Source organism: Ascidia mentula, chromosome 1 (assembly GCF_947561715.1).
Source record: "Ascidia mentula chromosome 1, kaAscMent1.1, whole genome shotgun sequence".
Taxonomy (NCBI): Eukaryota; Metazoa; Chordata; class Ascidiacea; order Phlebobranchia; family Ascidiidae; genus Ascidia; species Ascidia mentula.
Window position 1 is genome coordinate 2965686 of NC_138566.1, and position 21648 is coordinate 2987333.

Here is a 21648-nt window from a genome sequence, read left to right on the forward strand (position 1 = left end):
TCCTATTAGAAACAGTTGAGTGTTTGGTGCAAGTGTTTTGAGTAATGGTGTATTCTAGACAAGTAACTGACTGAAGGCTAGATTGCTAATATTCTAGGGGTCATAGCAACAAATAGTTTGTGAACATACAAATTAAAGTTTGGGATGCAAACGTTCACCCGAATAGGGTTTATATTTTTTGTCTGCAGACCTCTTTTTGACATATTATGTGTTTCGCAGCGCCAGAGTTGACCGTTTGTTTGCACTTGCCGATGTAATTGCTTGCGTAGCCGAATGCACAACACCTAATTGATTGCTTGCCTAACAAAATTTGAAGTGTTTAACACCGGCTAGGCCACATTGCCAGCCAAACGCTTTTAAAAACGCCTGATAACACCCTTTTGACATGTTGGTTACACCGAGTCCTGGTTGAATGTATTTTCCAAAATATTAAATTGGACTACTGTGTACAGTTCAGAAAAGACGGTATATACTGTTTATGATATTTTTAACAATTTGATAAATTGTTATGATAAAGAAATAAAACAATATTACCAGCAAGCAAAGTTGTACATCTTCGTGTTATAAACCGTAACCATATCATGACATTATTTGTTGCAAGTTGTTTAACGTGTCCTCGGCATATATAGTGACCTAAATTCCATGAGAGATGGATCACTTGTGTTGAAAGCGGCTCAAACATTGAAGCAAGCATGGATAGCAACATGTACAACCCGCAGCCTGTGTCAGACAGCATGTTTCAGTTGTCAAATCAACACCAGAACACTCAGAATTTAAATTACTCGGCCGATTCAATGCATGGACAAACGTTGACAAGGACATCCATTCACCACCAGTCGAACGGACACGAAGCAAGTCCAGCACCTTCACTCTGCTCCAGCAGTATCAGTCCTATCGGAGCAGCGGGCAGTTTTTCTCCGGACAAGACGCCTAACTGTCCGTTGATCCACGTTCAGCCAGAGACACCTTGCCCGCCTTCAAACGCAGGGACCCCCGGGCCTCTCACTGGTCCGTCTGTGCCTGTTGGAATGTCGGTATGTTAAAAGTTTCCACAGACGTGTCGAAATAGCTAAGCAGTTGCTTATTTCAGTTAAACATTAAACAATGACCGGTACATTTGTGATGTCTTTTTAATCCTAAATCGGAAAAGGTGTTTCGTTCTCCTCGTGCAGTGAAATGTACAAGTTTTAGTGATTACTAAAAAAGTGTATGTCCTAAATATGTGTAAATACTTGGTCGTATTATGCGCTTTGGGGGTGTCTGCACCGCAACGCTTATTTTCGCCTTCTCTGTGAAACGTTAATCTGTTCTCAGACTGATGTTCTGTCTCCGCGCGGGCAACTGCCAGAACGTTTCTCCAAGTTAAGAGTCCAGCAGAGCACCACTCCTGGCAGCAACTACCCCGAGGTAAAATTTGATGCTTCTCTCCCTTGTGTGTGCGTTCTATACAGTTGCTGTTTATTATTATATGTCGTGAGGACTGCCTTCAACTGGCGGTTCTTTCACAGTAAAGGAGCCGGTGTTGACAATACCACACACACTCAGTGATGGTCTGTTATTTTATCTGCTGGACATCACACCAGTATACTAACTGGTATTTTGTTTGTTTAGCAAAGCTTGATTTGTGTTTCTTGGTAAGCTGGGATTACTTGGAAACAAATGATATTTTTACACGCGCAACACGCGCAACACGTTTTAACTCTGTTCATTGGTGCAACTGTGGAAACATGTGATACGAATGCTATGACTCATGCGGAATAGAAACACAGAAGTCAAAATACTTGACATAGTTCTCTAATTGACGTGTTGTACACTGCTCACTTGCCTATCTCACACGAATATATTGATTTCCGGTTTGTTTTAAAAGTATTTAAACCTTAAAGAAAATGCCGTACTAGCTGCTAAACCTGCAAATAGATTATGTGGGCATTCAACTCATGATTCTGTGGCAATAGTTTAACGATCCATTCCATGCTGTATGCTGTATCGGAGTTGTGTCAGGCATACCGCAGTCGACCTACTCCCTACTCTTTGCGGTGATCGCTGTTGTCTTGAAGGCATATTTCAACTCTACTCCTGGTTTAGGGCTGAGAATATATGATGATCATCATCAGTTAAAGAGGTTTCTTCTACGATTGGTCGTCGCAAGAAAAATGACGTTTTTCCGCTGAAAAGTGTGTCTCGAAATGTGGCAAATTACTTTGTTGTGGCGACGCGAGGAGAAATGTTCATCCTCAAAACGATACCTCCTTAAAAACGATTAAATCGAACGATTCGTTATCCGGTTTGAAACGACTTTGCGTGACAGCAAGTCACTTTCAGCTGGGCCGGTCCATTGTTCCGCAATTCAACAATATCGTTCTCCTTTTACCGTGTACACACCGACCCAGAGAGCGAACATAAACCGGTGTTTTCACTGTAGCCGGGCAATCCCGGAAGCTAAAAGTGGCAGAAGAACCCAAACGGGAGCAGTTTGGAAAAAGGCACGCAAAAATCATCTGGAAAACCGTAACCAAAATCGCGGCGTTTGGGGCGTGGAACTTGCAATTGTTGTAGTTTGCCTAAGTAGCGACGACGTTGGTTTAACGGCCCGCGCTCCAAGGAGCTTATAATAACTGTTGGTTTATGTCCGTTCCGCCATCGTTCGTCTCGTGCCTGTCCAAACACCGGCAATTCGCGACGTTCCGAACCACAACTTCTCTCCGCCGCTAAGTCCCAAGAGAAGGAGGGAGGTGTAGTCGCTCGGAATTCCTATTTGCGAATGCTTTGCTGTTCAAATAGAGCGCGGGGCGAATTTCGGGCAGGAACCCTTTGTGAAATGCGAAAGTCATGACGTTAAGGAAAGCGCTCGTCCAGTTCTCGTCCTGGGTTGACACGATTCCTTGCCGGTTTGTTCAATACACGAACTGGCAACCTTGGTAACTGACGGTTCATCTAAGGTCGTTGACCCGCCCATCTGGTCAGTTGGAAGGAACGTTCAAGCAAATACACACGTGTTGTGGTGCACATCTGTGTATCCGCTTGTACAGAGGCACACACAAAAATATATGTACAACACATTTATTATCTGCCTGTTGCAGCATTGAAAATTCCTACAAGACAATTTAAGGGAGGGTTGAAGTCTACCCTGAGAAACCGAATTAGCAATGTTGGCTATAATTTTTTACTTGACAAAAAATAATATTGAATGTTTCAATTTTTGAGGCAAAATTAAATGAAACAGAAGAAAGTTTGTTGAAAGTAACATCTGTTTCGTTCTTTTTTTTATTTTATTTGCTTTTTGATTGACAGGATTACGTGAGTCCTCCACCCAACCAACACCACCACGTCCCATGCGGATTCGAAATGAACAACAATTACGTTGAGCGACAACTTCATCAAACGTCCTCTGTCCACAGTAAGTTGTTCGCATCCGGTTCCACAAAATGTCAATCATTCCTGCATCAACAAATGATTAATTCACTTTGTAGGTTTGAGTAACATTTTGCATTTGTTTCCACATTACCACTTTCAATTAGCCCTGCTCTGTGTGCTTGACATGATCGTAAAACTTCGACCGATTGTATTACAGTTGAAGGTCATGTTTGTATGACATTTGAGACGGGTTTGTTTCAAGTTTATAAATGTTGGTTCGGTCAAAATCAGGCTATTCGACAACCATTGAGTTAAACTAAATGATTATTTAAACAGCAGTTTTGTAGTTGTGTTTGGGTATCGGTAAAAGTATAACAGTGGGGTGCGAGCGAAAGTGCATTCCTTGCGCATTTGAATTACAGATGTCAATGTTCGTGGTTCCCGCTGTTGTAAGACACGGTTAGCGTATTGCTGGAATGTCAGGGAGGCGATATCGAGTTTATCGCGTCCTAGGAATGTCGTATTTTTATATTTCCTGTCTTCAAATATGTTTTGATTGATTAACGTCGGGACGTCGTTTTATGAGTTTACATGTTCACATTTTGTAAGCAAATGTTTTTAGGGGGATTTTTACTCAGGTCAAAGTAATGATTATAGTTGATTTCTATGGGTGATTGCGTTGTCGGTGATTAAGTATGGAACTATCACGTTTGGCGACATGACAAACTGGTCGGAATTGACTAATTCTATTTAGGGAAAATATCCATAATAGATCGCACCTCCACAAAGTGGGAGAATGTGTTGCTGCTGGTAAGCTTACCAGCTGGTTCAGTCACCAACTGTACTGACGAGACCTTACAGTTTGAAAGAGTGTGTGACTAATGTCTGCAGACTAATTGGAGTTTCTGACAAAAATGAATGACCTTGTTTGTTCCTCGCGAGTAAATAATTATAACGAGACTTGGTACCATCTGCTCAAACAAACACCTGGTGCTACGGAACGTAAATGTGCCCAGGACCTTATTGATTTCTGACCTTTGCTTGTAGTAAAGCAGCTGGAGATAGGTACGTCACAGATGTACATGGACAGGTGTAGTTGCATGTGCGGGGCATTTAATATCGTGAATTGAACGTTCAACCACAATTCTTAGAAAACCCTACACCTGATTTGTAGATTTCGGGGGTTTATGAGTCATATTTTTGAACCATGTTGATGCAAGTTATTGTGAATTTCGATCGCCAAATTTTAATGCTTTAAATCTCAGTCATACATCCAATGTTATCAGAACATTCCCAGCTGTGAATTACAAGGTAGATGAAACCCCGTTTTCTTGTCAAAACGTGTAACGTATTTTTTTCACTAGAAACGTCACATTGTTGTTTGCTCCAGAATTTTTTAACCCTTCCCGGCCAGTTTTCTTGTAATGTTGGAGATTGAATGTCACGCCAATAAAATTTAGGAACATTAAATCAATAAAATAAACCATCGTCGGTTACACGAGGTTTACCTGGTGACGTATCGGCTCCTTTCGTGCGTCATTTCCGGCGGCTTGCTCGATTTTAAGATCAAACACTGTTTGGTAGATGATAGATGTGTTTGGGAGGGTTGTATTACATGTTGCCATTTAAAAGACTAACAGAATCAAAATCAAAGTAAAATTCTGTCAGTTACAGGACCTTTAGCTGTGGTAACCACACATGTTTTTTTTGCCTGAAACTCAAATTGATACCAAAAGTTTAAGTATCCACAACTATCAACAAAAAAACTAATGATGCATGTCCGATTTTCCGTTCAGAGCGTATGTTTGAAACGTTGGAATTTATGTTCCGTGTTTGTTGCAAAGTAACCTCGTTTTGGGGTTTCACAAGAAACATTTTAATCTTGCCTCAACCTGCCCCGGAAGTTTCAAAGTGCGCTATGACGTTTGTTTGCATCTGTGTCGAGTAGAACGTTGGGTTGAGCGGGAGATTCGTGCGAAGTCTTACCACTGATTGTAACAAGCACGCCTTTGGCGGTGGGAACGTGTTTAATCCGAACCAGCAGGGTTCTTATAAGTTCCTATCGGCACGTTTTATTGAGTGTAGTTACCAATCCGCACTCGAGATTCAGCCGTGTTTTCGTTTTTCTCCAGTACAAAGTTCGCTGTTCAGAGTTTTGTAAAAGTTTTTTTTTTGCAAAATCTAAACGATGTTTTGTGTGCATCGAGCAAATTTCGTGATAGTGGAGAAGTTTGTTTTACATAAAGTAGGTTTTAAACCAACTCGTTTGGCGTCTGGTCACATGCATTCCCCTCTACCAGATGATTGAGTCTAACAACAGGCCAGTATACGACGAATTAAAAACATTAGCAGAGATTCGTGTCGAGCATTTGATTTCGGAAACCGATGCGGTTAAACACCAATACACTCCAGACCTTAACCCAATCCAACCCCACCAAACAGGATTGTTGCCACTAAATAAAGGTCGAAATGCACTCCCCCCCACAGAGTTTCCCGCCCTAAGCGAGTTTAAACAAACGCTGCCTCGTGCCTTTCCACAATTAAGTCATCCCAGTCACTCACACCAATACAAGGATCGCTTATACAGTGAATGGAGTGGTTACACGACCCCCCGCTGCGCGATCACATTTTTGGAACCGGTCGTTCTATTCGTGTCAACTTGTAACAGGTGTTGTTGCAATGCTGAGCCGGGCCAGCCTTTGGCGACGAGATCTGTTTTGTTGAATTGTAACCCCCCACACTTTGCCCCCCCCCCCATGGAGACGACACCGCCACATCTCCGACTTTGACTTGTTCGTGCGTTGATCATTTTGTGAATGATTCTAACAGTGCATGTGCTTGGGTACTTAAAATCATCTAAACATTGTTTATCTCCTGTAAGAAGGGATAACGCGTATTTGTTTCTGTTGCGTTTATTTATGATACATTCATTCACAAACAATCATTTTGAAGTTGTCCCTTCCCAACGGCCCAGCAGAGTGCATGTCCTTACCAGTATTTTGATGCATAAAAAAAGTTCCAAAGCTTTCAGTGCAACACAGTGTTTGTTAGCCCAGCAGTTAAGCAAGGCGGTGTCAAATCTATAAAATGCTTTGCACCTAAAGACCTTTATATCAGTGAATGTTAAATGCCCGCTGCTGGGCCGGTTTGAGGCGCAACAATGCAGTATCTGGTTACCTACAATCGTCGGTCCTAACATTTCCACGTAACCCGATCTCACGTCTGTTCAACCATCGGATGTAAGTCGCGAGTCAGATCGTTTAGCTCGAGTTCTTCTTGTTTATCCGATGTGTTTACACCGCTTGGCAACTCTCCAATTCGTGGGGAATCCATTTAACTTGGGAGCTTGCGTCAAAACTTTTGGTTCTTCGTTCGTATTTCTGGCTGCTCAAAATCGCAAAACAATTTTGTGGCATAAGTTTGAGCAATATTGCCGAAAAAATTGTGCAGTCATTTTCCAATTCATCAGTTTGACCGAATACATCGCAAATACTTTAACTGGAGACTTGCTAAACGATAATGTTTGAAGTTCACTGGATCTGTCTTTTACGTATAGTATCCAGAAACCCGAGGAGAGTGGCAGACGACCAGCGTCAATATAATCTTTCTTCTTTGAAAAACGGATATATTAACTTTCCCCAATGACATCATCAGTTTTTGTGTAAAAAGAATAACATGATGTTGGCCTGTATCGAACCTTTTCTTTCATTCGATTAAAAAATATCGTTGAAATGTTGAAGTGCTGAAGTGCTGAAGTTCACGATCTTCACACATTCAACGTGAGGAGTTAGAGACATGACTCATCCCGACCCCAATGATAAACGTTACGGGTCACGTGACTTTGGCACGTGTCGGCTATTGATGACGGACAATGAGCGATTATCTGACATGCCCACGCTCCCTTGGGTAACTTGAGTGGTTTAAATGTCGCCGAGACAAGGAGAGGTTGGAAACGATCTCTGTGCGATTTCGTGTGAGAAATAAGTCAGGCTCATTGTGAGCAGCAGCTTGAACCAACCATCGAACTGAGGACTGAGATCTACAACTCACATAACTCACCCGAGTTTTGCGAAACCTCATCATGTGGCGAGCTCAGGGTTTTATCGAACAACATCAATTTCACGTGTCTTTTTTTCGAGCTTTTACTGTGTTGTAAATTTGGCCGTTTTTTTACAATCAAGGTTGGGCGAAACCGGGTAACATTGTTGGCTATTTGTGAAACATTTTTGTTATGAATCAATAAAACTGGGAGGATTGATGTTAGAAACACTATTTAAATTGCGGATACCGAACCGATGAAATTTAACCGGATTAATTAAGTTTAATAAAGGAACAAATTTGAAAAACAACTGTTTCAATTTTATTTGTTAAAAATCAAGTATTTTAACATTTTTCGGAAAGGCAGCTTTTGCGTGGAATTTCTTCGCATGAAAATTTTTATAACAAAAAAAATTCCCGCTAAATTTTTTAACCATATATGCGGAGTGTTTTTTTTGCAACAATAAATAAATCCACAAATCCGACCGATGTAACTCGGGCATTGTCGAAACGCCAATTAAATCATGTTTCACTCGGACGAGGGCATGCGCCAAATCCCCACACCAGCATGGAGCCGATTACCGCCAAGGTCTCAAGTGGCCTACGCTGCGCCCTGTGACGTGAGAAGTAGTGACGTCACTCCTGCTTCGAGCCTTGTGCTGAATTTTTAAAACGTTTTGTGTTTTGACGTTGGTGCAATAACACGAATATATGGGGCTCACACCTTCCTTAAATGTAACAAGGATTTTCCTGCTTTGTAATATTCTGTTGGTGACGTCATATAATTCTCAACCGTTGTGAAACTTAAAGTTTTGTGGGGAATATTTCTACAGCTCGCAGTTCAACATCAACCCCGTCACGTGATTGAATTCATTCAAATCGCGACTTCCGAAACATGAAACAAACAACATCGAAACATGAAACAAACAACATCGAAACATTGTAAACAACCGGTTGAGTGAGAATGTAAACTCTGTCCAAAAGTAGATACCGCGGGAAAGCTTTTAGTTGAGTCCATCATGAATCATTATAGGAATATTGGGAATAACAAACGCCCTCGTGTATATTATGTGCCCCAGCCTCTTCCATCCGGACGATGGGTTTTGAATTTCTCATGTCTCGTCGTTCTACACGGGTTCGGTTTCGATTCGAGCTTGTTTAAAAACTTGTCTCCGCCTGTTGCGTGTGAATGACGCATTGTGACGTCTGAAAAGTGTCGAAGAAGAAGGCAAGGATGGTTATTTGATTTTAGCTGGATGCACATCAGTTCAAACAAGGTTGGGTGTCTCTAGAACATGCAAAATTTTTGCTGTTTATGTTTCAAGCGACAATTCGATGGTTATACCACGTGACATACACCCACCATCACGTGGCAGCGTTTCCCAGCAACGTGTTTTAATACACCCGAAACCTTATACCCAAGCCATAAGTTTGCACAGGCGACACACACATCAATTATGACATAATATATTTAATTTTCCACCAATGCGACAACGAACCTTCATCGGGTTGTAAATTGCATAAGTCATAGATTGTATTACAGAGGTCAGTCCCATTCAGCTTTTAGCTTTTAATGATCGGGAGTAACCTGAAAATCTTCTTTTTCTATAAATATTTTTGTTACTCCGGTAAATTATGGATTTCTTTATCTTGTTTCAGCTTAACTTTTCAGAATAACAAATGTAGATCTACCAGAGTGCGGGTTCTGTTCCAATTTTGTTTACCGCAAAATCCACATGTAAATTGTGGAGCAGAGATCGTTAAACCGGGCCGTAAAGTTTCGAGGTTTCCGCAAATACCGACTCAGAAGATTCACGAACCTCAACTCCCCGAAACCCCGAAGAATCGCGTGCGAAGCTCCGCCACAAATACATCACAACGACGGCTTTCCACGTTGCCCTGGCAACAGGTTCTGGAACGTCGCGATTGTCGACGCGGGCGCCGATGGTCAGGATAACATCCTTTATCCCTCCTCCCCCTCCCAATCTCTGCAGCCCGCCGGGCTCTCGAAATTTTCGATTGTCTGTTCGGCGGAGGCGCTTTGCCGTAAGTTTAAGGCGAGATTATCGGACTCCGCCGTGCAAGACTTGTTGCTGTGATGCGTATTGCTAATGGATTGCGCTACGCCTCAAGTACGCTGAAGTGCCAAGGAGGGGTTTCAGAGGGCTTATGATGTCTTTATTGGCTGTTTACACACGTTGCATACTTGTTTATAAATTTGCACGTGTTCGCAACGACCCGTTCACTTCGTCGTGAATCCTCGTAGCTGTAAATATCCCGCAGCTGTCAAACTTTTATTCCGCTTGCGATTAAATCGCTTATGGGACTTTACGTTTTGTTGTTGCGTTAAAGTGAAAGTGCCGTCCTCTTTTGGTTTCCGCAATTCAGCAATACACTGTCTGTCTATTCCGAACACAGTACAAACACCCTCAAAATAACACAACATGGTTAAATAACATATTTTCTGACGTCATCCATATACACCTCATTTTTCCCTTGTATATGGAGAGAAAAACAGTTTTAACATCACTTACCGACCTTTGTAAGTTTCAACAGAATTTGTCATTTTTTCGTTACTTTCCCATCCGCAATCGTCCTTCTCAATCAAGTAGTTTCACACAACGCAACCCAGGAGCCATTTAGACGATTTCAAATGCATGGATTTGGATAATTTCAAGTGAGTTGTGTTAAACGATGAATTTCCACCATCGTGACTGCGCAGAAACGTGAGGAAAACCAAATAATCTTGGCTCCGTGATCGACCATCGTTCAGTGCAGTCACTTTCTAATCGTTGCGCAAATACTCAAAAGCGCCGAAGGTTTTTGAAGTTTTCTTGTCTTGGATCACTTGTTTGATGAATATCTTTGCTGAAACAAAGAAAACCCAATTGTTTTAAATATCAAAATCTTTACACAGTAAAGAGCACACATATTTGTCAAAGAGGTGCATCGCTAAGGATGTGATACAAAACACAGGGGATAATTTCCTCGTAGTAAACAAGTGCGAAATGTGTACTTAAAACTATGGAAAGTTACTAAAGGTATTCAGTCATTCCAACGTTTGTTATTAGCGAAACGTCCAGCTTCGTCGTTATTAAATTCAAAACGTGACGCGAATCCACCAACTCCCGCCGTTTTAACTTGTTACTTTTTATCTCAAACAAATTTGCATCTCCTCCCTGGCCGGGTACTTTCCGTCGGTTTGTTACGTCACAAGTTTGAAAACAATCTCGCCCCAGTCCACTTTCCCGCCTCAAAAATAAATCATTAACTTTTTTCTTCGGCACGAATTTTAACAAGCAAACAAACACGTGACACGGAATCTGATTTTTGTTTACTTTCTTGTGTGAAACCTTCACGTGCCGTTGCGGGAAATTTGGATTCTTTTCACGCTTTTGTTTTGTGACATCTTTACTTGCTCAAATTTCTATGTATCAAAGTCTAATGAGTTTGATGAACCAAAACAATGTTACAACAATTCAAATAAACCAGTTGGTTACAAAAACCAAAATTACGAAAAAATACGCAACCAAATTCATGATTTTGGTCTGGAATGAACTTTAATATTTTGGGGGTACAGGTGCCCACTCTTGGCGACTACAAATTAAACCGTTTGTTTGTTTTGGGTTTTGTAAGTATTCCTTGCGCAACATAACGCAAACTTGCGCCAATATCGCTTTTCTGCACCAATATTGAGGAAGAAATTGTTGTTAGTGAAATAATGTTTTACAAAATCTCTTTTGGATTTTGTTCTTTCGTTTAACCCAGTATGTCAATAAACTGTTGTTATGAGTGACGAGAAACTGTAGTTAACGCGTGCAGTGCATAAAAACCAGCGCTCGAAGTCGCGATTCCCTTCTTGCAAGCGCGCAGATCGATCGACACCGAAATCCCGCGTTTATTGACATTCGACAACCTGTGTTCGCCTCTGCTACCGTTCCCCCCACTTTCATCTCATTCACCGTCGCGATAAGATCGCTATTTCCTTTGCTTCCCCTGTTTGCTCGACAAATTCGGGCCCATTTTGGCTCCGTTTGTCTTGTGTCTACAACATTCCCAACATTGGCTTTTTTGTTATTAATCTCTGAAAGTTCGACGTCAGATTAGCGGAATAACTCTACCCCATTCATGCTGTCAGCGGTTGCACAAAGCAATCTCAACCCCACTTTCCCGTCGTCTCTCCGATGTTGACTTATGCTGTAGAGTTTGTGTAGGCGTTCAACTTTGCGCTTAGATCGAGTTTGTGATGCACAGAAATTTCTCCTCACTGTGTTAAGCGATTTACGATTTTCGGATCATCAAGTATTTTGAGCGGTGAAATCCAACATGGATGCAGTAAACGTACGTTTTATATGCCATCTTGTCGTGCCGAAGCAGTGCAAATTATTGAAAGAACTTTGAAAAAAGAATGTTAACAGACATTGAACGCAGTGTTAGTCTTTGAAACGTTTGCATTATCATAACATTAACAAGCAAGCTATTAGCTTTGGCATTCATTTTTAACAATGTCTACTTCCTCAAATAGAAATACTAATAAAAATATTTTTTTCAGACCCCCAACACACTTCGAGTGACGTCACCTTTCATGCCCCATACCATTATGACACAATCGCAACGTCATCCATGGCGTCACAGGGAAACCCCGGTGTGAGTGTGAAGGTCGAGGCCATCGAGAGCGAAGCAAGTTTTCTGCAGCATAACGACACAAAAAATCCAGTGGCGAAAGTCGAACATCGACTTCACGGTGGACAGGGGGAGTGGGATGTGACGTCACAACGGTATTCGCAAGGGGCGCCACCAAGTGGTAACTTTCTGTACGTGCAACAACAACAGAACGGTTCTCACCAGTTCTTGAAACCTCTGACCCCGAACTCCCTCAACCCCTACAAGGTACTTCCCCCTGTGACCCCCACGGGGGTTCACCACCTGAACGTCGACGACGCGCTTCACCCTCCACCAAGCGCGATGTCGACGCTGAGCGGATTCAGCGGTCTTTCACCCTTCCAGATGCTTTCCCCGGGAGACTCGAACTTTGTGAGCCCGAGACATTCGGCGAAGTCCGGAAGTCGGTTAGGGACGGCGGCGAAAAAGAGAGCCCTTTCTATCTCCCCCCTCTCCATGGACTTCGACTTCAATTCTCTCATTCGGGTATCCCCCAGTTCTCTTCTCTTCGCCCCGTCGCGTAGGTCTTCATTCGGTGGTTCCCCTTTGCCACCCATCGGCGTGGAAACGGGGACTTATGGACACTTGGCGGCCAGAAACAGTCCTTCGGGTGGCGCATTTTCCCGCCAGTTGCTTGTGGCAACGCCCGGTAGCGCTATGGGGGAACACCCAGCAGTTTCCACCAGGGGTGAATACATGGGCGGTTCATATGCCAGCGTGTTCACCCACGAGTCAATGACACATCCGCCACACTCGCATACAGCAGGGGATTACCCGCACGAAGACCATTACCCACCTCCGGAGTCCCACGGGGAATTCCCACAGCAGCAGCGGCGGGATACGTCATCACAGCTGATCGTGACACGTCAGAACGACAACCTGCACTTGGATCACCCACACCACGGCTACATGCAACCCCAGGGCAAACAGGAAGGTCACCCGGTGTCAACCGGCCACATGACCCAAAGTAACCCCGTCTACGCGGAACACCCACTTCGCGCATCGGTTGGTCACCATGGTCACATGAACATTCCCGATGGGTCGGCGGCCCAAAAAGAGGGCGGAATGTGGGTGTGTCGTTGGGTGGATTGCAACCACATGTTTCAGGTAACCCTCAAATTTAATGGAGAATTCGTTTCGTCTGTCGTTGTCTCTGGTGAAAGCTGAAACTTTTGTACTGATTTTCCCAATGGATTTTGAGCACCATCAGAACGCAAATTACTTCAATAAGCGTAATAGTTTAATTGTCCCTCCCCTTATAATATTTTTGACTGGACTCCAGTGTAACAGTGTGATTGTCTTGACAGGAGCAAGATGATCTTGTGAAACACATCGAGAAGAGTCACATCGACCAGAGAAAGGGGGAAGAGTTTACTTGTTATTGGGCGAACTGCCCGCGAAGTTACAAACCCTTCAATGCAAGATATAAACTCCTCATCCATATGAGAGTCCACTCTGGGGAAAGACCCAATAAATGCACGGTAAGAAAGAACCACAAGCAAAACTGGTAACTTTTTGAGTAAAATTTGCGCTATCCCTTGTCCAAATCAGGGTTTCTCAAACTCTGTGCCGCGAAGCGGGTTCAGGTTTGCCGCTAAAAAAGTTATTTAAAATGTCATAGATAACCACCGGAATTGTCGTTTTCATCAATGACACTAATTAAGAACAAGCAACGTTCTGTACGAAAATCAGTCCCAAATCAAAGCAATTCGTTCATCTAACCAGGACCACCTGTTGTTTCCTTTTATAACTTGAACTGACTTTAAAGTTTGGTGTACCGCAAACTAATTGAGAGGATTCGAGTGTGCCTTGAGCCCAAACGGTTTGAGAACCCCCGCTTTAGTTGTAAGTATAGGCGAACTGCAAAGTTGCAGAACAACGCCAGGGTGTAGCATACGTTGCAGCATTAACCGATGCTCGTATCCCATACATACTTTCCTGGAAATCTATCTTGCTCTCGTTGAAAGGATCTCTATGACCAAATATCGTATGTGGACACGTGTTTCAAAAACGACCTACACAAAAGTTAAGCGGGATATTTCTATATATGTACCAGTCGGTCTAAAAACATGTCGTTATCTCTGGCATCTTGTTGCTATCTATATCTCGTTTCAGTGCAACAAGCATTTGCTTAAATCTATTCATGTCTTCATTGACCTTGGAAGGGTTCTCCGCTTGGTGACGTGAAAGTGCGACGCCATATTTACGTTTCTGAAGCATTCATTAGAAAAAATGACAGGCTGACTGTTTTACTTTAGCAGTTTGAAGTCGAAACTTGTATTAGGTAACATAACTTCCAATATACAACATATTGTACACATGTAGATACCATTATTGATACCAAGATTTTGAACCTGTGTTTCGTTTGTAAAAACAAACGTCTCATAATCAAAAAGGCGGTCTAGTATTTGTAAATGCGGATATTTTATTTCGTTTTTACTAATTTGGGAGTAGATGTATTTTGAACATCCAACAAAGCCACAACCGATTCTTGTAGATTAAATCAGATGATTGGTCACGTGATTATTGTGGTCTGATATTCCCATCATGCATTGCGCGTTCTTGGTGATAAGCGAACCACATCAAAGCGAATTTCCTTCGTCGCTTGTTTCAATTAATTTTTGCTTTTCAAATCCAGTATTTCGATTATGGTATTAGCACAGTGGAATCCCAGTCACTACAAGTCAAGCCATCAAGCTACGTGCTATACTCAAGTACGCCATAAAACAACATCAGATATATCAGAAGGCACCCAGCATATCAGCCAGACCCTTGAACTAAAAGCGATGGCATTGACACACGATGAACACAAAATGCGTGTTTACAGTGAGCTCTAAGAGGTCGAAACAGTTGTCTTGTTTACAGCTCAATATAAAAATTAACATTATTGGCTCTCTTGCTGATACAAAATACGTTTTTTCACAGAACAACTCCAAAACGCCAATATTTGATTTGACATTTCAGTGAAAATCAATCGAACTTACCCTTGATTAGGTACGCAAACACCTTAACACGCTGTCGTTCGTACACCCGAGCGTTTTAGAACAAGTGTAAAGCTTAGTTATGTCCCTGTGGCCTTTCGGTATTTCCTTGGAACAACAAAGCAAAATTCCAAGCGCGCAAAACGAGCGTCGCATCATCATCAACATCATCGCAAAGGAATTCGGCGGCGAATGATGTTGTTTGCGGAGTCGACTCTCTGGCGTACGTTGATTGAACGCTCACATAATAAAAGTGCAACACTGACACCACACCAATGCCAGGAAACCGCTTTAATGGTTTCCTAATAGGAGTGAATTTAGAACGCGATGGTGGGATACTGATCATCGCATGTGTTTTGATGTGGTGTTGATAATTCTTGGTCTGCGTTGATCAGATTGTTGACTCTTCTACCCTCCAGTAGTTCAACTGCGTGTACACAGTCCCTCAGTGACAATTTCCTGAAAAAAAAACTGTACCGCACACTTTTTAAGCAAACACAGATTGAAACTTTTGTCAAGACATTCCTAGAACACTTTTGACAAAGAACTGTGTACAAAAATAGTTTTATAGTGTAATGTAATCGTTTCTTGTTTTGGACAAAGTTGTCGTAGTGACATTTTTTAATTTTGAAACATTTTCTATTCCCTGGCCTTCATTGTTCATACTGGATGGTGAAGTTGCTTAATGATGATTTGGGTACGTTCACGTTTTTAGCCAAAAATCATTGGAATACTTCAACCTTGTACGTGTCAGCTAGTTGACATTTTCCCTTAAAGCGTAACGGAAATTCACCAGCAGCCCAGCTGTCATTTAAACCGCGGTTTGAATAAAACGTCATTGCCTCCACCATCGACTCACCGTGCAACATACCGTGTCATCGCTACACGTGTACGGCGAACTTGTATAACTACTTGTTTGTCTTCTTCTTCCCACGCCTTGCTGGGGTTGACGACTGCTTGCGACATTTAGATACACGACCGCATTTACACAAAACATGATTTCAGATCAAAACCAAGAAACCAAATGGTGGCGCTGTATGACCTGGTATTGAGTGCGCGGTACAGTCTTCCTAAGTAGGCAAAATTCTATTGCTGGTTGACTTGTTTTAATCGTAAGAATTATCCACCCATTAACCGCACAAGATACAATGTTTTACCAACCAGTTGTTGAAGATGACTGCGGTGTTGCAATCATTTGAAAATGTCCTTAGATATTAAAGCTATAGCCTATTTGTGTTCAAGTTAACTTCGATGGTTTATGACACATATAAACACTACTTCCGTACCTGGCAGCTGACAAATTCGTGTTCACCGTGGCATTTTTGACTAAGTTCACAAAGTAAAGTTTAAACATTTTCATCAAGGATTCCTTTGAGGTGATTTCATTGCCAAACAGAATTTTCGTTTTTTTTGTGCCATCCACAGTTCACTTGAATCGACATCTTGGCTACTGCAGGTCTAAAATCGACCGGTTAAAAAGGAGATTGTTTATTTATCGTGCCTTGACGTCATAATGTTGGCGAAACCAAATGCTCGAATGGTTGCTCCAAAATTTCCTTTGCTGGAGATTTAGAAATTATCCTTTTTGTCAACGTCATTTGACGTGTGCTGACTAAGGTTGTATTTGTCAGAGATTTAAAACTTAATGTTGGATTATTTCTTGAAGTCAAGCAACAGTGGTGGAGTATTTCGCTAACTACCTTCGTTTTATAATTATTATGTCAACGGTAATGCGGTGCAATTTCTTGGGGTTGCGTTGAGCTCTAACCATTAAATTTGTTTTTTATCGTATAAAACGTTACATCTATATCAAATGGAGATGCAACGACTGGTTGGTGATTTCAAAGGGCGCGGACAGGGCAAACCACCAACCAAAGTATTCCTGCTCCATGTACCCAAGTTGAACCCGTCTCTGTTCAGTGTTCCTGGCTTTAAACCGCTCCAATCACATGTGAATAACTCCCAACGGGTTCTGAACTCAACTGTCGGATTGGAATGATAAATGTTTGTGTGCTACGTGCTCGCCTACACGATTGCTTATCAGTGCCGAGCCCGGGAAATTTGTTGCGGCTTGCGGCTATTTAGGCATGACTTTGTGGCGGATTCAAAAGTGATGTCGCCAATGTAGAAATTACATTCGGACCTTATTAGTTGATGGTTTAACTAAACTATTCTGTTTTTTGTTTATCGCTAATTTTAGGTCAATGTATCCTTTGCAAATATTACCAAGTTTGTTCATAAGTTACTTTGAAAGAGACATTTTAAAAATTTATCTTCAATAGAGTTAAATACATTTTAATGCACAATGCTCATCTATATCTCCGCATTTAATATTGATGCGAAATCTTCTTTTCAACCACGAAACAACAGTGAATGGGAAATTTCGCCTTCTATTATTAGCAACGTCACAATGCTTGTTCGAGATTCGCAGTCGCCATCAGCCGAACAATAGCGCCACCCTGTGGTTTCCCCATACAAAAACTTTCTATATTTGGTTCATTTGTTGCTTTGAAGAGAAACGAACAATAAATATCCGCCAATTTGTTGGTCCTTTCCCAGTCCCAAAGCGCCCGAAGAAGAATAGATTTTGCTCGTGAGAAAATTATTGCTGTTTCATGAAGTTTAAGATCAATTTGGTGCAGTGCCAATTCGAACAGCTCATCCAAGTTTAGGAAACGACGTTTTTTAACAATCAACTTTCGTCTCAAAATAATTCCTTGTTGTGGTTCTCTCTCGTTTGTGATGCCGTATGTTCACACACACAAACTAACTTGCAAAGATTCCGCCGGTGCAAATCGTGTGTGTGAAACCGGCCGAACATTTTCTGTAAATTTCAAGAAAGCACCAATCGGCCACTGTGTCCGGGTTCTGATTAAAATATCACTTTCTGATTATACTTTTCGTTGGTTTCAGTTCGAAGGATGCAACAAGGCGTTTTCGCGGCTGGAAAATCTCAAGATCCATCTTCGTTCTCACACTGGGGAAAGACCCTACGTGTGTCAGAACCCAGGATGTAACAAAGCGTTCAGTAATTCTTCTGACCGAGCCAAACACCAGCGAACCCACCTGGATACGGTAAGAAACGCATTTTGTGCTTTCATATTATGACGTAACAGTTGTTGCAACGTGTGGCTCATGAGATTTGTTTGTTCAGAAACCGTATGCGTGCCAGTATCCCGGATGTACGAAGCGTTATACTGACCCGTCATCATTACGTAAGCATGTAAAGGGAGGACACATGTCAAAGGAACAGCAAGCCAGGAAAAAGGTCAGTGTGACTTTTGCTGAGTAGTTTTATTCAGGCATAAACCTGCGGACAAATAATTTCCTACTTGCGGACGTTGTAGCAAGGTCAAAAATTTCCATGTCGCAAAACTAAATTCTTATCCTCCCTAAATTTGACATTTCTAATTTTTTCACTTGCGACACTTTTTCGAATCGTGAAATCACTTTTGTTAACATCTGTGTTTTTATCAGATGAGAGGAGGCGATCCTTTGGTTGGCGGAGGAGAGAGATTGGGAGATTGTCTTACCATCCAACCTCTCAACCTGCTTCCTCCTGAAGACTTATTCGACTCTCCGGAACACCCAGGTAAATGATTCGCACAATTTCGATTCAGCTGATTTTCGTCGTCAACCGAACCACGCAACGCAAATAAAACACAATGAAATGTGGAGAATTTCTCCATCATTTTTCAAACACTTTTTTCTCCAACTCAGGTTCTCACATCGGGACTCCGGTCAGTCACATTAAAAACAGTCACCTGTTGCCAAGCAACCGCTCCTCCCTGGCTTCGCCGCATCCGATGAACGTCAACAAACACCCGGTCCTCCCCCACCGCGGTCCTCCCCCCACCCACTTCCACGCCCCTCATCCTCCCCACCAACCCCACCATCATCAACTACCCCCAATTTCATCCAACGAACCCATGACGTCATCAAGCTTCCATCACTTCCAAACACCAGATAACCCCCCAGCGTACCCAGACAATCCCCGCCAGTACGCCCCCCACGAAGGGGGCTTCCCTGTTCCCTTATCCCAGCCCTCCGACCTCCAGCAATTGATGCCACCTCCCCCGCGTCCCCCTCCACGACACGAAACGGTGGTTCCCCACTCCCGCAACCCACACATCCAGGTACATGACGTCATGGCCCAGGCGCCCCCGCACGATCCCGCTGGTTTCGGAGGCTACGGGGGCCAGAGACTAACACCACACCCCCCGACTACGCCCAGGGCCCCATCGAGAAGAGGGATGGCGACTCCCAACTTGCAAAGTAAGAGCAAACATGAGAGTTTGCTGGTTCGAATCCCGCCCGGTGCTGACTGTTTAATTTTTTGCAGCATCACAAAGCCGAGAACCGTCAGCTCAACAGCGCCACCACGCGACACCAAGTCTGCAAGCCGGGCGACTGAGGTAACATTTATTTAAATGTTGTCACCTCAGTCGATTTGTCCTGCTTTTCCACATGCCTAATTATGAGGCTGTTTAAACAGCAATTTTTCAATACTGTATGTGATCCCAAAACTAACCACGTCTCCTCCACCAGAGTTTACTCTTCAAATGGATCCAACTATCTAACCCCCAACATCCACTTCATTGATGGGGAGTCGGATGGGAGTGGAGGTATGACGTATGACGCGGTTCAGCGAGCTCTCTCCGCAAGAAGCAACAGCATCGATAGAGGAGGTGACTATCTTTTGTATTTGTCACATAACGTTATGCGTTACGTCACTTTATTTGGTGGGCAGCCAAGCGCGACGTGACGTTGCCATGGTTTTCATACGGTAATGAAAAATACGTCAAAACATTGCCCTACGGCAGCTCAAATGCCGATGACGTAACACACGTTTACATATAACTTTAGATACTGTTTGACTTAATTTTTGCCAACAATCTATTCAATTTTTTTTCTCTAACTTATCGTTATTGACTTCCAAGCTTTACTATTTGGAGAGAGGTTCGTAAATTTGACGTGATTCTGTTGTTTGTTTCGTCATAACGGTGGTTTGTTGTGAATTCATATTTCAAAAAAGATAAAATACATTTACATTGAACACAAATATATAACGTGGGCCTGAAAACATTTGCCAGCAAATTATCCAAAATCTTACTCTTTCCAAATCTGATTGTTGTGGAATTTCACTAAGCGTCAATTTTTCATATCTCCATCCATTGATTAATTTTGTTATATTTATTATTGTTGTTTGTTTCAGCCCTTGAACTTCCACCCGGTTCCCCGTACAGCGTAATAACCAATGCTGATTCGATGAGGAGTCACGATTCGACCGGGATGCTTCAACTCAACGTCGTAGACCGCTGCCCCAGCCAAATGTCGATGGTCTACGCCGACGGCCCAATGTAAACTCGGCGTCATGAATCGTAATTGTGACGTCATAATATTTATTTGTGATGTTTTTAAACGGGTAACGTCGTTTCGGCGCTTGTCAGGGGCAGTTGTAGTTCTGCTTGCGCACTATGTACAGGCCTGTGATTATTGTGGTGACATCTCTGCTTAAGCTTAGCGGTCAATTGAGCTTGCTTTTGCGCACCGCACGTGGGCGCTCCGGGGCGTGGATCGTCTCGGGGTGTTTGCCCATCTCTTGCACTTGCTTGCGTTCCGTGCCAAAGGATTTGTCTCTCGCCTTTTATTGTCATGATTTACTCTCAGGCGCTACTTCTTCAACTAACACCCAGATAACAGAACATTTATTCAGTAAGCAGCAGGATCTTCAAGTTGGCAAGCAGTGTTTCCCCAAAGTATTTTTTACGTGCACCAGTGTTTCCGAAAAAGTTCTTTTTATGTTTATATCCGTCCATGTTCAATTTTCCGGTTACGTCGCTTGTTGTGTTTGTGACGCAACAAGGAGGATAATATTTATTTCGAGCATGATCATGACTTCTCGTGTTAAAATCAGATCGTCGAAACACGGACAACCTCTACTGTGTATTCCCCTGCACTGCCAGCCTGAACTTACTGTGACCCCACACTCGAATCTCTGTACAAAAGTATGACGTCACTTTGTCGTGACGTCATCGTCACATGTGTTTGCGTTATCGAATTTCGACTCATAATTACCGCTTCGTGTCCCGTGCTGTTCCTTGTTCTACCGACTTCTTCAAACCTAATTGTTCTGCTTTGGTACGTTATCTTTCCTTCCGTCCCATGATTTTAAACCACAAGCATTTTTTAGCTAATCGATTTTACTGCAAAGTTCCGACTACATCAGTTTTGGTGATGATGTCATTGTGACGTAACTTTTGGTTCCAAGTCGTAGTTTTCACCGATTTCTTTTTTACTTCCCTCATTCACTTGCACTTTTCACTACGTCACTGTTTGTTTTCACGCTTGGCTGATTTCATTGTGATTAAATGAGCGCTGAAATTTATTCTTGGAGTTAGGAATGTGAACGTCAAAAACATGATCATTGTATAAAAAAACACAGTAATTACAGTGACAAAAAGACAACAAAAAGGGAAAAAGTATGGTGAAGTGAATGCGAATTATTGAACGACTTTTGTGAAGTCATTTGTGTAAGGATGAGGGGGGGGAGACACTCACAGAAAATGATTGTTGTTTTTTATTGATTGAAAGCAATGCATGTCGCGATGTC

The 21648-nt window shown here is 42.5% G+C and overlaps 1 protein-coding gene across 1 annotated transcript; it reads left to right on the top strand.

Annotated features, from left to right (window-relative positions):
* Positions 1 to 604: 604 nt before the first annotated feature.
* LOC145895571 (uncharacterized) lies at positions 605 to 21417 on the top strand. The gene is made up of 12 exons (XM_082984376.1): positions 605 to 1034; positions 1315 to 1407; positions 3292 to 3397; positions 11945 to 13161; positions 13362 to 13535; positions 17949 to 18110; positions 18190 to 18303; positions 18513 to 18627; positions 18756 to 19310; positions 19378 to 19450; positions 19584 to 19723; positions 20251 to 21417. The coding sequence occupies exons 1-12, from the start codon at positions 693 to 695 to the stop codon at positions 20397 to 20399; spliced, it is 3240 nt and encodes a 1079-aa protein (XP_082840502.1). The 5' UTR covers positions 605 to 692; the 3' UTR covers positions 20400 to 21417.
* Positions 21418 to 21648: the final 231 nt, after the last annotated feature.

What these genes read in the sequence shown, in the direction of transcription:
- LOC145895571 (XM_082984376.1), top strand. Translation starts at nt 693, where the DNA reads ATGGATAGCAACATGTACAACCCGCAGCCTGTGTCAGACAGCATGTTT. An exon ending in CTGTGCCTGTTGGAATGTCG is followed by an intron (nt 1,035 to 1,314) that starts GTATGTTAAAAG and finishes ATCTGTTCTCAG; the next exon opens with ACTGATGTTCTGTCTCCGCG. An exon ending in CAACAGCATCGATAGAGGAG is followed by an intron (nt 19,724 to 20,250) that starts GTGACTATCTTT and finishes TGTTTGTTTCAG; the next exon opens with CCCTTGAACTTCCACCCGGT.